Here is an 18,344-nt window from a genome sequence, read left to right as displayed (position 1 = left end):
AGATATCTTATAGAGAGCAGTGGTGGGTTAATAATAAGCTCCATCATTTGGACTGCGATGCCATCGTGTCAAATAGATGCTGATGTGACGCGAATGATGAATTTTTTTGACACTCTTGCTTTAGATACACTTTTTCGTAGCGACAATTGTTTACCCGCATAAAGTAATCAATGAGTCTCTGTTTCGTCTGAGGTTCAATTGTCGTTGTTAGCAATGTGAAGTACTTGTTCAGTTCATCGGCTGGGGCAATGGGAGCAGCTGCAGCTTTTATTTTGCCTATACCAAGACGACGCAGATTTTTCCATAGGAGAGCTGACCTATTTCTGTTGTCGGTTCATGTATGAGCATGTTTGAGTTTCGCGTTTTTCAAAGCTCGACCGACTTTTTTTCCTTTTCTGCTTGTAAGTAGTATGATTTTCAGGATTTGGGCGCTGTTTGTATGCCCGATGTGTAGCGTCTCTGAGATACATGAGCTGTTTTAGTACTTCAGTTAGCCAAGGTGTAGCTTTCCTCCGTACTTTTCGGGTCTTTGAGCGACATATTTGTCATTAAGTTGAGTAAGTATGTTAGTAAACCCATGAAGTTAATCGTTTCTTGTCAAAGAAAGGAAGCGACGACGTCCCCCAGCCCCCGGCTATTTTTGTGCCTTAATTGCAAATTCACATAAATTAAGACGTTTGAAGTTCCGGTATGTAATCAGTTGCGGTTTCTTTCTGGGACATTCTATCGAGTATGTCATGACACATTGTTCATTCGCACATACGAGGGTCGGTCAAAAAGTAATGCCTCCCATTTTTTTTCTACTTAAAGAAATTAAGTTAAGTGAAAAATTTGAATTTGGCGCCATTCCTCAAACCTTCTTCTGCAATCCACTGCAGTAGTAACTTTCTGTGTCAACAGGTGGCAGCACAGCAGAAGTTTGTAAGATGGCCGACATCGATGTTCGTTTGAGACAGCGTTGTGTGATTGAATTCTTGAATGCAGAAGGTGAAACGCCCATACGCATTCATGAAAGACTGAAGAAGGTGTATGGTGTTGTGACAGTGGATGTCAGCACTGTTAGACGATGGGTTCGTCGTTGTAAGGAAGCTGAAGGGCAAACACCGTTGACTGACGAAAAGCGGAGCGGCAGGCCGGTGAGTGCAGTGACTCCACACAACATTCAGCAACTTGATGACATCATTCGTGGTGACCGTCGGGTGACTGCAGATGAAGTGTGTCGCATTATTTCTCTTAGTAAAGGCAGTGTGATCACGATTATTAAACAATTGGGGTACTCAAAAGTTTGTGCACGGTGGGTTCCAAGAATGTTAACCGATCAGAATAAAGAGGCAAGGAAAACAATAGCCTCCCAACACTTGCAGCGCTTCCGTTTGGAGGGAGATGAGTTTCTGAAAAAAATTGTGACCGGGGACGAAACATGGGTGCATTTTTTTGAACCCGAATCAAAGTGGCAGTCAATGGAGTGGCGTCACACAAGCTCGCCGAGGAAGAAAAAATTCAAAACTGTGCGATCGGCAGGGAAAGTTATGGCAACAGTTTTCTGGGATACAGAGGGTGTGATTCTGGTTGATTTTTTGGAGCAGGGATGCACAATAAATTCTGTTCAATACGTCACAACCCTCAACAAACTTAAAGCACGTCTTCAGCGAGTTCGCCCAACAAAATCAATGGCAGATGTTCTTCTTTTGCATGACAATGCAAGACCACACACCAGTCGTCACACCTCTGACGAGATTGTCAAAATTGGATGGGAAGTTTTGCCTCATCCCCCATACAGCCCTGACCTGGCACCATCAGACTTCCATCTGTTCGGGCCACTAAAAGAAGCTCATCGTGGGATTCATTTTGAAGATGAGGAGGCCGTCAAAACATCCGTGCGTCAATGGCTTAGGAAGCAGAGCTGTGATTTTTACCGTGCTGGGATACATGCCCTTGTTCAAAGATGGACCAAAACTGTAGAGATGGGCGGAGATTACATTGAAAAATGACAAAATGATCCTCAATGTTGTGGTTTTCAACCTATGTAATTGCATTTAAATTTCCTGACAATTAAACGTAGAAAAAAAAATAGGAGGCATTACTTTTTGACTGACCCTCGTAATTATATGTTTCCTTAATACCCACGGCCAACTAACACATAATCATATGAAATCTGCAGCAGTAAGGCACAGAAAGCAATTTCCCTCAGATGGAACTGCATTCCACTGGATTCTGCTATACTCTTTCCAAGATCAATTTTAACGTTATATTCATATAAGAAACCTAAACCTATGGCTGTACTGTAATCATTGCCTATATGAGGGTAAACTTCCATACATACCTGTAAATGTTTTGTCCCTGCCCATAAACACAATAACGCTGACCCTAGGGAATGCGTGTCACTTCCATCCATTGGACAAAAGCTATATCAAGATGGGTGCAACGACTTTTTCGGCATGAGGTACAAACTTTCAAGAGACACCTGCGAACCTGTGTCTCCCATCCACTCAGCCAATTAAGCAAAATTCGGCTTCTGTTCAGGTTATAGCTGTGCTAAAAATAATTGAGAGCGCCGCTCGGCGGCCCTGGAGCCCCCAAAGCTATTTAATGATGGTTACAGTTCTCATCCAGTTTTCTTCTATCATGTTCCATATTAGACTTCTGCTACAGTCACGTTTCCGATACCCTACTTGCCCACATGTCCCAACACTGCAGCTTATGGCACTCTCACCATATGTAGCCTCACCGCCCAAATTGGCAACTCTTGACTTCTGCAGAAAAAATTCCCCACTTATCCCGGACTCGCGTCACTGTACCTGTTTCTTCCAACGCTGTTGCCGTTTCTATGGCTGCAACTAAGTTTCTACGAAACTCTGCCTATACTTCTGTCGAAACATTAAATGGAAACCCTGAAAACACTCGCTCTTTGTTCTGCCTCCTTATTGGTATCATTGCTTTCCGCCAACTCATATGTATTGACGTTAAGCTTTATAATTCTGTTCATGAAGTTCTTGATGGACTCCACCTGTTTTTGTGACACATTTTTCAAGTGCGCCCTGTAATATCCACAACTATTCTTCCTCCTACATGTCTGTACCAAACGCGCCTTCAGAATATCAAATTTCTGAGCATTCCTCAATTTATCGACATACATCATATATATTTTATTGTCTGCCCCAACCGTAGCATGGCCATTGCTACTGTCAGATTTAGCAAGGTCTGCACCACACCAGTAGTGGTAATTCTATCCCTGGTCTCATTTCAAGACCTCTGTTCACAATAAAGGCAAAAATACTGTAGGAAAAGACGAATTACCAATATCAGAGTCTCACTCCTTGTCACAGAACACTATATTCCGATCTACGAACGACTGCGGTTCGCACATGTCGATGAATTGACGGGGATTGCGTTATCGACGATTCTAAATGACACTCGCGGTACTTGCGTGCTTTCCGCCTGAAAAAAGGTATATCCTGAAAATTATGTCTTTAGTTTGCTTCTGCAGAATTTATCACTTATCACCAATATCAGCGATGACAACGCGCAACAAATGCAATAGAAATTCACTAAACAGCTCGCTACGATCACGTTTAGTGCTCGCATCAGTTACGACAGAAACAGCAGAGCGCTTACAGTGCTACTGAACACACATTGGCTTTCGGAGAATGCGTGACGCAGGTGTGCAGAACAAGCGTAAACTCGACCGCCATCGTTCGTGACTCCAGCTTTATTAATCTTTACATCTGAGTACTGACCATGAGCGTTTTCTACATTCCCTGACGTAATGCCCAGGTTTTCTACGCTTAAAACAAATCACTGCCGGTGACTGAATGCGCGGAGCACTGTGCCCCAATAAATTTGCGTACACCTAACTGGGTGCAAACCACCATCTGTTTCTCTATTGTGTCTCCTAAAGTTATATAAATCAGTGATTAAGTACCATTTCAACGGCTGGATCTTCCATCCAGTACTCCAATCCACGCCACTATACGTTGTCGATGGAATCAGACGGAGAAAAGGTCAGAAGTAGCGCGTTTCCATTCCGCTGATCATTATCCTATGATGCCGCTGATTGTTACTGGCTTTTCTTATTATGAAAACTGGCTGACAAACCTGGCATTGCCCGGATATTCATTTTGCCAATATTCTATTAGAAACGGAAACAAAAAGTGAACTGTGTTTATAGTGTAATACTGAAAAAGTTTCATTTCCATGTGTTCGTGATAACATCTTTGAAATATGAAACAGTCGTACAAAGAAATATGTATATGTACAAAGGTGTAAGCTGCTTCTCGTGTGTGCAACACGACTTTGCAAATGCCTCTATGGCAACGCCTCCTCATAGCTTTATAGACGGCTACTGTTTCCGCCCACAGCCGTTTGCGCTTCACAGTTACAAGCTGTCAAAAGCGTTCCCAAGTCAGGGATTTCCTTAAACTTGTTGCATCATCCGACAGTTTTTCTCCCACGTGAGTGTTATGACGTCATATTTCCTGATCTGCGTGCGTACAAGGATATACATCGAAACCCCGAAGAAACTGGTATAGGCATGCGTATTCAAATACAGAGATATGTAAGCAAGCAGAATACGGCGCTGTGGTCAGCAACTCCAATGTAAGAAAACAAGGGTCTGGCGCAGTTGTTAGATCGGTTACTGCTGCAGGTTATGAAGATTTAAGTGGGTTTGAACGTGGTGTTACAGTCGGTGCACGAGCGATGGGATACAGCATCTCCGAGGTAGCGATGAAGCGAGGATTTTCCCTTGCGACCATTTCACGAGAGTACCGTGAATATCAGGGATCCGGTAAAAGATCAGTGCTCAAATACCGTTGCGGCTGGAAGAAGATCCTGCAAAAACGGGACCAACGACGACTGTAGAAAATCGTTCAAAGTGACAAAAGTGCAACACTTCCGCAAATTGCTGCAGATTTCAATGCTGGGCCATCAACAAGTGTCAGCGTGCGATCCATTCAACGACACATCATCTATATGACCCTTCGGAGATGAAGGCCCACTCGTGTACCCTTGATGAATGCACAACATAAAGCTTTTTTTCATAGTTCCACACAACTTCTTCCTGTTTTCTCGAATGATCTGTGTTCAGTTTTTCAAGGCCTATCCACTGTGCCAAGTTATAACTAAATCTGAGGGGGGTGCGATGGGGAGGTTCCCTTGTTAGAGGAAAGTCGCATTTATGTGTTGATATAATTACTACGTCACTATAAATCAAACATACGTATTAACAACCATCAACATTTTTTTAATCATACTTTAGCTATGTAGTTTTTATTTCAAAAACGAGTATAGTCGCAGTCACTGTACTGTTGGGCTCTGATGGTCGCGCTGTGAATACGTAGTACGAAGATAGTTCATGCTGCTCCCCGCTCCGTAGTGAAACGTGTGCGTGGAACACCGTAAACAAGTGGCGAGAAATAGGTTGCTTTTATTGTTTTTCACAAGTTCATAGAAAAAATCAGCTTTGAATTCTTCCGAGTGACTGTATTTAATAAAGTTAAGGAGCTCGTTGGAATCGGTTTGCATAGGTTGTAGACTGGTAATCCGGTAGTCCACGGATTGGTGGTTCAATTCCGTCATGGTCGTTCTTTTGTTTCATTCACTTTGGAATACCTACCTCTCTTAAACGTAAAATTCATCAAATATACGCTAATTAACACATACTTGATCATCATTTTTAGTGAAAAATGCCCACCTTCTTGTTTCTAACTATATATTGCACGTAAAATTCCTGTTTTCCTTGCAAGTATAAATTCTTAACTACCGATATTTTATAAAACATTGTTAATAAAGGTTTTCCACTCTTTTATATCACAGCTGTGGCCTCACACGAGTCAGAGTGATAAGCGTCATGGGAACAGGGAAAAATAATTTTCACAGCATAGAGCACACCATACAAATGCGGCGTTTTTACAGTTGCCATCTCGTACCACAGCAGTATGCCCCCAACAGAAGAGAACTGAGATGGAGCCAAGTTAAGGGATTTGTCGTGAGAAATAACAAGACATTTAAGTTGCCAGAACTACTGGAACACGTCAGTGTCAAACGCTGGCGGGATACAGAACGGCACGTCATAAAAGAAGAAGAAAAAAATGTGGTGCTTGGACAGCTTCTTGGATTCTGCTGTTGATCGATGCGTCATGAGTGTAGCAGATCACAGTTTCAGTCCTGAAATGTATTTCTCAGATTTCGATATGAAAGAAGATCAGAGATTGCCAGACGACTGACTGTAAGTAATATCTCCAGTGGCTTCTATATTTAATTACACCTGTAGTACACTTTTGCGTCACACGTTTACTCTGTGTTTAAGTTAGGAATTTTCATCATTTTTGTTTTTAGTTACAATACTATCTTAGATGGCGCCCTAAGAAGTGTGCAGTATCGCTGGAGTTTTGCCGAATATTATTTCATTCACTTTAAAAATTAAATCACATTCAAAGCTATACTGTTTCTCTGTTCGTCTCGTTTTACGTCGTAACTGCAGCTGTGCAAATCACTGCAGATTAGTTGCACCAGCTGGCTGGCCAGTACTGTCCAAGTTAAATGCACCGATTACCTGTTCTTCCGTATTATCGCTCAGTCGACGTGCACTTAACGCACAGCATAAAACTTATCCTTATTATCATAGTTGACTATACTCGATGTAGCTTGACTTCCACTCCATGTGAAACGAAATCCAGTGAGATTCCAGCAAACGTGGAAGAATACATGGTGCAATTTTACATCGGGTTTACTCTCATGATGAACATAGTATGGCCTCACAAATGCTAGGAAAGTGTCCTGATTTTTCGTCAGTGTTCCTTCTAATGCCAAGTGCAACTGGTGGTTGGCAAGCAGGTTTTCTATAGTATCCTCGGAAACATCTTACAAATCTGATTTCCTAAACTAATCATCTATTCTGAAATGACATCATCGGTATTGTGTTGGAATGCTATCCTGAAAATCAGATGGTAACTCATCCGTTCCACAGACTTTTTGTTACCAAACGTGGCAACCTTACAGTTCCTGGGTACCCCAGATTTTATTTGCTTCGTTTTCTGCTAACTTATTTGATCTCAGATCGTCCAATACTCCACTCAGTACTCCTATTTCTCTCGTATTAATTTCCACCTTCACTTTTATCGCACTTTGGAATAGTTCCTCTCCATCATGTATTTACTACTGTCATCACTCTGCCATTTATTCCACGTAATAGGAATTTTTTCATCTGCCCCTCGTACAACACATTTATAGTTTACAAATGGCAAGTTTCAATCTTGTGATTCTTATACTTTCTTCTTCCATAATCAAGAGCTTTTTCTACGTCAATCGCAGCTTTCTTGCCCTGCCTTAGCATTTTTCCGTTTTTTGTTGTATTTCATTCCTGTTCTCCTGGACTGCTTTCGACGTTCTTGCTTAGGTCATTTGTCACTAATTCAGCCTGTTACAAAGTTTCAGTATTCCATGTTGTCATATACTCCATTTGATTTATCCCCTTGAATGTGAACATACTGTTCGTCGCTAATAGGTTATCGTCTGAACGTATGGCTACACCTGAGTAAGCTTTGGAGTCCAGAATTGATTTCTAAATCTTAGTATAATCAATGACGTTGTCCAGTTGATATCTCGCAGTGTGCCTCGGTCTTTTCCAAATACACCTTCATCTCTTGTGATTTAAAGAGCGTGGAAGAATAAGAGATCGACGTCAGCTTGGCTGCACAGGACCTCATCGCATGAAAGAGGTTTTTAGGTGCTAGTGTGTCTCTGGCAAATAAGAGTAAAAATTTTTTGTTTTGTGCTGCTACCAGTATCATTACCTTTTTTAATTCAATACATTGCTAAGCGTTTCGAAACACTTTTGGTCATCATAAGGCGTTTTGCTCTACTAAAAAACTCTAAAATTTTCTATTTCATAATAGCAAACAGTTTCTAATTACAACAGAAATACATGGTGACCATCACCTATCCAGAATGAGATTTTCACTCTGCAGTGGTGTGCGCGCTGATGTGAAACTTCCTGGCAGATTAAAACTGTGTGCCGGACCGAGACTCGAACTCGGAACCTTTGCCTTTCGCGGGCAAGTGTTCTACCATCTTTTTATTTTATTTTTATTTTGGTCTATATTGTTCGTTGAATTTGTTCGTGGCGGACGTCCGATGACACTCGTTCAGGTTGTTTGTCCATCCGTTCTCTCGGTTTTTTTTTATTACAGAGGGGGGCGAAACCCTCTGACCGAACACGCTGAGCTACCGTGTCGGTGTTCTCTCCTGCGAGGTTCGCAGGAGAGCTTCTGTAAAGTTTGGAAGGTAGGAGACGAGGTACTGGCTGAAGTAAAGCTGTGGGGACGGGGCGTGAGCCGTGCTTGGGTAGCTCAGACGGGAGAGCACATGCCCGCGAAAAGCAGAGGTCCTGAGTTCGAGTCTCGGTCCGGCACACAGTTTTAATCTGCCAGGAAGTTTCACAATCGCCTATATTCGACGCCAGCGTGCAATAACCACTCGCAGACGGCGGTTAGCAGCACTAGTAGTGGAGAGAACATACAGCATGTCTGGGATGCGGAGACGGAACTACTTACCTGATGTACGAAACGGCATGATCATTGCCTTTCGGGCCAAGAGTGGAAGTATTTCAGAAACAGATAGTTTGCAAACTGTTCGCGAGCCGCCGTGGTTAAAGCGTACCCTGCACGGCAAAATGGCGCTACCCAAACCGGCGCCAAGGCAGCTGTGGTTGAAACAGGGGCCATAGATGAGAGTGGTGAACGACGGCCGTGCCACTGTTGAGCAACTGACCGTCCAGATGTGACCGAGGGGCTACCAACAGGGTGTCCTCAACCTCCGTTTTGCAAACGTTGCTGCGTATGGGCCTCCGCACCAATGCTGAAAGAAGTTCATCGGCGACGAAGGCTGGAATTTGCAAGCCAGTACAGCAACTGTACGTTCACTGAGTGTCGACAAGTGGCCTTTTCAGATGAATCACGTTTTATACTCCATCGGGCTGAAAGCCAACACCCTGCCAGAATCGTCGAGAGGATCCAGGCCGGATGAGGAAATGTTTTGGTCCGGAGAATGTTTTCGTGGCGCTCCCTGGGTGATCTCGCCATTCTCGGAGGCACAGTGGATCAACAAAAGTATGTATCTATCCCTGGCGACCACGTCCATCCCTACATACAGTTTGTTTTTTCTCGGCACGATGGGATCACCAACAGGAAAACACAAAGTGTCACACAAATCGCAGTGTACTTGCGTGGTTCAAGGAGCACCAGTATGAGTTTACCGTACTCATCTGGCCACCAAACTCCCGGACTTAAACCCAATCGAAACTCTGTGGCCGGCCGTTGTGGCCGAGCGGTTCTAGGCGCTTCAGTCCGGAAACCGCGCTGCTACTACGGTCGCAGGTTCGAATCCTGCCTCGGGCATGGATGTGTGTGCTGTCCTTAGATTAGAAAGGTTTAAGTAATTCTAAGTTCTAGGGGACTGATGACCTCAGAAGTTAAGTACCATAGTGCTCAGAGTCATTTGAACCATTTGAACTAATGACCTCAGATGTTAATTCCCATAGTGCTCAGAGCCATTTGAACCATTTTTTTGAGGATCTGTGGAATCACCACAACCGGGCTGCATGCACTGTGGTTCGTCAACCGAGAAACCTAGCGCAGCAAACCACGGAGCTGGAGTCGGCATGGCCCCACATCCCCGTCGGTAACTTTCAGAACCTCGCTGACTCTCTTTCTGCACATCTGCGCTTCAAAAGTTGGTTATTCAGGCTTTTCAGGAGTGCTAACATTAATGTCACTGGACGGTTTCGTTTGTAAATGATCAACTGGATGATTTAGATTATTTCAGTAGCTTTTTAGGATATTTCAATAACTTTTCGTTTCCTTTGCATGTAATAAAAAACGACATATGATGAACAACTATGACCGAACGCGTAACAGACTATGAAAGTAAACAAAAATGATGCAACTGGTGACAGAACAAAACAAGTTGTTTGTAACAGTCACGGTGCTACCTCTTCGCCAGTATGGCTATAGTAAGATAAAAGGATACAAGGGTGAGGAAGGTCTTAGTGATACTGACGTACTCCGAAGCTGTGCGCCACCCGCTACAGTTTGTCTTACTCAGACATTTCCTTTCACAAGTTAGATTCGTAGTAATTAGGGTATCTCACTGCAAAAGCCAAAACTGATAAATCACAAGTGTATGTCTATTAATAAGGAGTTGTATGGGATTGTCCTATGCCACTACTGCTAAGAAGGGTCCTATGCCACTACTGCTAACAGTGGGACGGTACAAACTTCCTCTCACCGATCTGATTCACAGTGGCATACCGAGCGAGGTGGCGCAGTGGTTAGCACACTGGACTCGCATTCGGGAGGACGACGGTTCAATCCCGCGTCCGGCCATCCTGACTTAGGTTTTCCGTGATTTCCCGAAATCGCTCCAGGTAAATGCCGGGATGGTTCCTTTGGAAGGGCACGGCCGAATTCCTTCCCCGTCCTTCCCTAATCCTATGAGACCGATGACTTCGTTGTCTGGTCTCCCTCAAAACAACGCAGCCATAGTGGCAGGGTGTGCAGGACACGACTTGGATTCCAGCAAACGCAAAAACGAAGGCGAAACTCTCAACCGCTTTCGAAAAAAGCGAGTTTGAAAATTCTGGGCGTGCTTGTATGCCTTTAGTTTGTATTGGTCGCTAGTGGTGAGGGAATCCGCAGCCGTGCGAGTGAGCTATTAATTCCTATTATCGTGTATACATTTGTTAAAAGTATAGTGTGTAACGTACGTAGCACTGTACGAGTCAGGATGATACTGATCACAGAAACAAGAGAAACAATAATTATACAGGGTGCATATTAATAAAACCGATGAACCATAGAGACGGACCCCTGAATGGAAATGGAGGGAAAAAGATCCTATGAAAATGTGTCTGGAAGTGCATCGTTGTCGCAGAAGATGGCGCTGACGAATAAAAGTTGCTCTGACGACGTGTCGTGTGTTGCTAGTATGTTGCACGCTGTGTGATAGACACAGCGTACTGTAAACAGCTGAATCGTCCGATATTCATGCCGGCAATAAGCCTAGATGGTTTTTGTATAAGGCCAAGCAGATGGTCGAGAGACAGCACAGCTATACCGAAACAAGTGCCCATCACACAACATTTCAAGCCAATTTCGGGCGTCTGTGTAGTTATGGGTCCTTTCAGACAGACGAACGTGCAGGGAGGCGGCGGATTCAGAGGACCAGGTTCTACTGGATATTTCAGCGAACTCTACTACAAGCTGCAGACAAGTTGCCTGCCAAGATGGTGTAAGCAAACGTGTATCCTGCGTATCCTCCATGATAACCGCTACTACTGGTTATAACGTGGATGTGCGCAGCTCTGTACTATGTTCTGGGACGATATGTTGTCGTTGCACGCTCACCGTCCATTTCCGCACACTTGTTCATAAGATTTTCTTTCTTCCATTTCCAGTCAGGAATCTGTTCCTACAGTTTGTCGGTTTCATTAATTTCGCCCTGTATAAGTGTTGTCTGTTCTTTCGGACATGTAATGAAGAACAGACACCGAAATATCACCACAGTGAGAACGACCAATCGTTCACTTCAGCGCAGATGCACACCAAGCTAGAACCCTTGAGGGGAATCGGCGAAATGTCACGAGTAATGAGGATAATCGGCAAGGTGCTCTACATCAATAGTGTGTGGATAAGTTGACACTTTGTGTCTGCCGGGAGGCGTGTTGGGGTAGTCCGTGCGGTTGGGCATATGCCTATTAAGCAGGAGAGCCGGGTTCGAATCCCAGTCCGGCACCAATTTTCTACTTTCCTTAAGTCAATAATTCCTTTGTGGTTCGATTAAAACAGTAATTATCGTGAAATACAACACATGTAATGTAGCTCGAAATTTTTCAAGTGCATTATTTTTTTATAGTGTCTATTGCAAAACAACAAAACAAGCTTGGTTAGCAGTCATAAACGTTTCTCGGTCATCACACAATTTCGTCGCGTACGATGCACATTAATCTTGTTGTTACGGGGTTGGAAAAAAAAGAAAGCAACGGTAGCAAGATACGGTCCAGAGACTTCGCGACTACGAAACTAAGAGCTTGCTCGCCCGGCTGCGGAGTCAATGAATAACAGCGACCAAACGAAGTACATTGATTGATTGATTTTAGCAGGAGAGCTAAAACAGTTTAGGTCTAACCCGCCACTGCCCGCACCGAAACTAGGTTTATTGTGCGGTATCGCTCCCTGTATATCTAGTAAAGCCAACCAGTGCCCTTAAATTGTACAAGGAGTCCCTCTATCAGTTTCTTGTTAGACACAGTTTCTTCAGGTCTAGTTGTCCCGAGGATTCTGTATCTTCCACTTTCCAATGCCATGCATTCAAAGATTAGGTGTGATGGAGTTACTTCACCCTCATCACAGATCCTACATTTAGGGTCCTCTTCCATCATATCTATTGTGTATAGGTCTTTTTTGAAGTTCCCTTGGGCGGTCATCAGTCCAGTCATGAGTTTGATCTCTTTCCTGTTCAATCCCAGGATTACAGAGCTTCTTTTAAAACATGGCTTGGGCATCATTACCTTACCATGTTTTCGTTTATGGTCCTTGGTCCAATATCCTACGTGCTATTTCCTATGCCAGTTCCGTAGTTCTAATTTGATCATAGCCTTGGTGATTGTCAAGACAGGTTCCGGTCCAATAAATGGAGTTGTTGATCCCATCATAACGCATCTACGGGCTTGCTCATTGCCACAGATCCCTGAGTGGCCAGGGACGCACACTAGGTTCACCCTATTGCTTCCCCCTAGCTCCACCAGAGCCATGCGGCAATCTGCAACAATCTTAGATCTTGCTGCAGGAGCTGCCAATTATTTCTGGGCTGCCTGGCTTTCTGAATAGATGTAGATGCTACGGTCATTGTAGCATCTACTCATATTCTCCTCCACACATGCCCTGATTGCAGTAATTTCGGCTTGGAATACAGAGGCCAGTTTTCCTAGAGGGATGCTGCTCTCCAGTCTTGGTTGAACCCTGTACAACCCTGCCCCAATGCCTTGAACTGTTTTCGACCCATCGGTGAACCAAACGATGTCCCCCGTACGTTGTCGAACTTCTTCTCCCACTGCTCCCTACTTTCAATTATTATGTTGTAAGGCTTGTCGAAGCTGTTGGGAGTTATTATATAGTCGGCGGGCATTTCCCCAGCCATACCTATGTTTACTTCACTCACTATGTTAGTGTGTAATTCTAGATATCCGAATGTGACCCAGTTTTGGCCAGTTTTAAGTCTGTATGCCCCAGCTGCTGCCTCCATCTTAACCCAGAGGTGAAGTGGAGGCATATGCAGTATGGCTTCCATTCCAGCGATTTGTGTGCTGCTAATTCCGCCCGTTATGGAGAGAGTACTCGTGATCTAGGGGTAGCGTCTTTGATTCATAATCAAAACGTCTTCGCTCCCGGGTTCGATCCCCGCTACTGCCTAAATTTTGATAAATAATCAGCATTGGCGGCCGAAGACTTCCGGCATAAGAAGTCAGCCTCATTCTGCCAACGGCCTTGTCGAAGAGGGCACTCTCTTGTCCTAGGGGTGGGAAATTGCCCCTAAAGGCGGAAGAATCAGCAATGATCAACGATATGAGGATACAGAAGGCAATGGAAACCACTGCATTAAAGACACGTAACGTGTATTCACAGGACATGTGGCCTGTGATTAAAGAAGTGTCATGATGAACTCTCCATTGGCAAAAGATTCCGGAATAGTCCCCCATTCGGATCTCCGGGAGGGGACTGCCAAGGGGGAGGTTACCATGAGAAAAAGATTGAATAATCAACGAAAGGATAACGTTCTACGAGTCGGGGCGTGGAATGTCAGAAGCTTGAAAGTGGTAGGGAAACCAGAATATCTGAAAAGGGAAATGCAAAGGCTCAATCTAGATATAGTAGAGGTCAGTGAAGTGAAGTGGAAGGAAGACAAGGATTTCTGGTCAGATGAGTATCGGGTAATATCAACAGTAGCAGAAAATAGTATAACAGGTGTAGGATTCGTTATGAATAGGAAGGTAGGGCAGAGGGTGTGTTACTGTGAACAGTTCAGTGACCGGGTTGTTCTAATCAGAATCGACAGCAGACCAACACCGACAACGATAGTTCAGGTATACATGCCGACGTCGCAACCTGAAGATGAACAGATAGAGAAAGTGTATGAGGGTATTGAAAGGGTAATGCAGTATGTAAAGGGGGACGAAAATCTAATAGTCATGGGCGACTGGAATGCAGTTGTAGGGGAAGGAGTAGAAGAAAAGGTTACAGGAGAATATGGGCTTGGGACAAGGAATGAAAGAGGAGAAAGACTAATTGAGTTCTGTACAAGTTTCAGCTAGTAATATCGAATACCCTGTTCAAGAATCACAAGAGGAGGAGGTATACTTGGAAAAGGTCGGGAGATCGGGAGATACGGGAAGATTTCAATTAGATTACATCATGGTCAGACAGAGATTCCGAAATCAGATGCTGGATTGTAAGGAGTACCCAGGAGCAGATATAGACTCAGATCACAATATAGTAGTGATGAAGAGTAGGCTGAAGTTCAAGACATTAGTCAGGAAGAATTAATGCGCAAAGAAGTGGGATACGGAAGTACTAAGGAATGACGAGATACGTTTGAAGTTCTCTAACGCTATAGATACAGCAATAAGGAATAGCGCAGTAGGCAGTACAGTTGAAGAGGAATGGACATCTCTAAAAAGGGCCATCACAGAAGTTGGGAAGGAAAACATAGGTACAAAGAAGGTAGCTGCGAAGAAACCATGGGTAACAGAAGAAATACTTCAGTTGATTGATGAAAGGAGGAAGTACAAACATGCTCCGGGAAAATTAGGAATTCAGAAATACAAGTCGCTGAGGAATGAAATAAATAGGAAGTGCAGGGAAGCTAAGACGAAATGGCTGCAGGAAAAATGTGAAGACATCGAAGAAGATATGATTGTCGGAAGGACAGACTCAGCATACAGGAAAGTCAAAACAACCTTTGGTGACATTGAAAGCAACGGTGGTAACATTAAGAGTGCAACGGGAATTCCACTGTTAAATGCAGAGGAGAGAGCAGATACGTGGAAAGAATACATTGAAAGCCTCTATGAGGGTGAAGATTTGTCTGATGTGATAGAAGAAGAAACAGGAGTCAATTTAGAAGAGATAGGGGATCCAGTATTAGAATCGGAATTTAAAAGAGCTTTGGAGGACTTACGGTCAAATAAGGCAGAAGGGATATATAACATTCCATCAGAATTTCTAAAATCATTGGGGGAAGTGGCAACAAAACGACTATTCACGTTGGTGTGTAGAATATATGAGTCTGGCGATATACCATCTGATTTTCGGAAAAGCATCATCCACACAATTCCGAAGACGGCAAGAGCTGACAAGTGCGAGAATTATCGCACAATCAGCTTAGGATATCAATGATACGATTCGCTGATGACATTGCTATCCTGAGTGAAAGTGAAGAAGAACTGAATGATCTGCTGAACGGAATGAACAGTCTAATGAGTACACAGTATGGTTTGAGAGTAAATCGGAGAAAGACGAAGGTAATGAGAAGTAGTAGAAATGAGAACAGCAAGAAACTTAACTTCAGGATTGGTGGTCACGAAGTCAATGAAGTTAAGGAATTCTGCTACCTAGGCAGTAAAATAACCAATGACGGACGGAGCAAGGAGGACATCAAAAGCAGACTCGCTATGGCAAAAAAGGCATTTCTGGCCAAGAGAAGTCTACTAATATCAAATACCGGCCTTAATTTGAGGAAGAAATTTCTGAGGATGTACGTCTGGAGTACAGCATTGTATGGTAGTGAAACATGGACTGTGGGGAAACCGGAACAGAAGAGTATCGAAGCATTTGAGATGTGGTGCTATAGACGAATGCTGAAAATTAGGTGGACTGATAAGGTAAGGAATGATGAGGTTCTACGCAGAATCGGAGAGGAAAGGAATATGTGGAAAACACTGATAAGGAGAAGGGACAGGATGATAGGACATCTGCTAAGACATGAGGGAATGACTTCCATCGTACTAGAGGGAGCTGTAGAGGGCAAAAACTGTAGAGGAAGACAGAGATTGGAATACGTCAAGCAAATAATTGAGGACTTAGGTTGCAAGTGCTACTCTGGGATGAAGAGATTAGCACAGGAAAGGAATTCGTGGCGGGCCGCATCAAACCAGTCAGTAGACTGATGACAAAAAAAAAAAAAAAAAAAAATTGGCTAAGCAGGCCAATCTCTGCACCTTAGCAAGCTCTTTGGCAGCAACCCGCTGTTCTACCTTCTTCCACCACATTACGGCCCAATAGGAAATCCTAGGTCTAACCACTGTGGTGTATATCCAGTTTTTGCCGCAAGCCCTCGTAGTACTCACTAAAGTGCTTTTTGCTTGGAGCAGATACTCTTAATATGAGGGGTCCAATTTAGCTTCACATCCAAGGTTACCCCTAGATATTTCACAGATACGAAGAACATACGTATGCCTAAAATATTCAGACTCGATTTTCTCGAAAACGGTTGAGAGTTCCGTTTCCTTATTTACATTTGCTGAAGTCCTAGTCGTGCACTACACTCACTATCAGTATGAATGAAAGCGTTGTCGAGAAGTTCGCACGGTCCCCTTGCAAATATCAGATTCGAGGTAGCATTGTGAAGAGGCTTCCGTTGCGGGTAGCTCGTGTATCATGAAACGCACGTTGCTCTGCCGTCAAGTAGCGTGCGCGTACACGCACACACACGGAAGCGAGCCGGACTGTACACAAAGCGACGACAGCCGCTGCGTTCGCGCCTGCGCATTCCGCGGCGCACCCGGACGGCTCGCGCGTGCGCAGTCGGGCGCCGGCGCAGGTGGCGACAGCTGGCCGTTGCGGCCGCGGCTGCAGTGCTGCGACCGGCCGCCCCACGACACGCGTTGCCCACCGGAGAAGACGCGCCCTGCTGCACAGCCGGCGGACGCCCTGCCCACGCCGACGCCGGTGGCCGCGCGACGCGACGCGGGCCGCCCCCGGACGCCTGCCCCACAGCCGGTGAGTCACGCGAGCAGCAGCGCCTCGCCCCCGCTCCCACCCCCGCCGCTGCCACTGCCGCCTCCGCCGCAGTCAATACTCGCTCGGCAGCGGGGCTGGCCACCGGCGCTGGCGCAGCATCCGTCCCCACAGCTGTTGTCACGGGAAATGCTCATTCGACAGACATCTTCCCCTCGGTGGGGCTCGCGTGCTACCAGCGTCATTACTCTCGCCGTGGCAGTTTAGCAGACGCACGTGCGCTGACGCTAGACTTTGTTTACTAAGCGGTTGACTTCCACCTGTTATGCCACTGCCCACTCTAAATCCCACTGACGAGTCGACAACCCGTCGGTAAAGATTCATTCGTTCAGTAATTCAGTGGACACTAGACGGAGAAGCGGTTTGCGGTTGGTTGGCACTTCCTTAAGCATTGTACAGAAAAATACACTCAGCATGTTCATTTTCAGTAGACAGAACTGGAAAAACTGAATGATAAACACAGTGCCGTTGCTAGGTGTTCTACCGCTCTACGCAAGAATTGAAGAATGACTTCCCCTCATTTTTACTATGATCAGTCTCCTGTTATCACCACCCCCCCCTCCTCCTCCTCCACCACCACCACCACCACCACAACAACGCAAATCTCTTGTTTCACTTTTAAGCATTAAACCAGGTTGACCAGACATCTTCATTTTATAGCGACAACTCTGATTTCCTTTAAAACTGGCTGAGGGCAACAAATGTCCACGATTTCTTATTTTTTTGTCCTCAATTTTTGAAAATTAAGATAAATGGAAGTAGAAGAAGGTGCTGAACATTTTCCATTAGAACTTAACTAAATATACCAGTGCAACCAAATCTCGCAACAATTTTTATTTCATTTTATTGCAAGAATGTTTGTTTCCCTTTCGTACTCAGTAGCAGCTGCTTTCGTTATGAGATAAGTAAATGGACAATGTGTTTACTTGCGTCAAAGTAAGTAAAGACTTATTATGTATCTGTTGCGTACCCTTTTGAAAACAATTTAGTGTTTTAAGTTTTTCCTGTTTTAAATTTTTTTTCTCCTCACTTTCTGAAGTTTTTCACTGTGTGATTTGCAATTAATTTTTACCTCCCTTTGCCGCCCCTAAAATTTGCCGCCCTGAGCAGTCGTCTTGTCTTGCCCGATGGCGAAAACGGTCCTGGATAAACTCCAGGTAATAAAATCGAAGTATTTCCTTCTGGTACACTCCTTCCTCGCAATAGTACGGTACGTTTATCTATACTCTATTATTAATTCATACGCTCTGATACATGTTTTCATCTGTTATTAAT

The 18,344-nt window shown here is 44.4% G+C and overlaps 1 protein-coding gene across 1 annotated transcript; it reads left to right on the top strand.

The window, feature by feature from the left end:
* Positions 1 to 16,709: 16,709 nt before the first annotated feature.
* LOC126456395 (uncharacterized) lies at positions 16,710 to 17,276 on the top strand. Its single transcript, XM_050092149.1, has one exon. It carries the CDS (start codon positions 16,710 to 16,712, stop codon positions 17,274 to 17,276), a length of 567 nt encoding a protein of 188 aa, XP_049948106.1.
* The last annotated feature ends 1,068 nt before the right edge of the window (positions 17,277 to 18,344 follow it).

The sequence above is a fragment of the Schistocerca serialis genome, chromosome 2, assembly GCF_023864345.2.
Source record: "Schistocerca serialis cubense isolate TAMUIC-IGC-003099 chromosome 2, iqSchSeri2.2, whole genome shotgun sequence".
In the NCBI taxonomy this organism is placed as follows: domain Eukaryota; kingdom Metazoa; phylum Arthropoda; class Insecta; order Orthoptera; family Acrididae; genus Schistocerca; species Schistocerca serialis.
This window is presented reverse-complemented; position numbering and strand designations above follow the sequence as displayed.

What these genes read in the sequence shown, in the direction of transcription:
- LOC126456395 (XM_050092149.1), top strand. Translation starts at nt 16,710, where the DNA reads ATGAAACGCACGTTGCTCTGCCGTCAAGTAGCGTGCGCGTACACGCAC.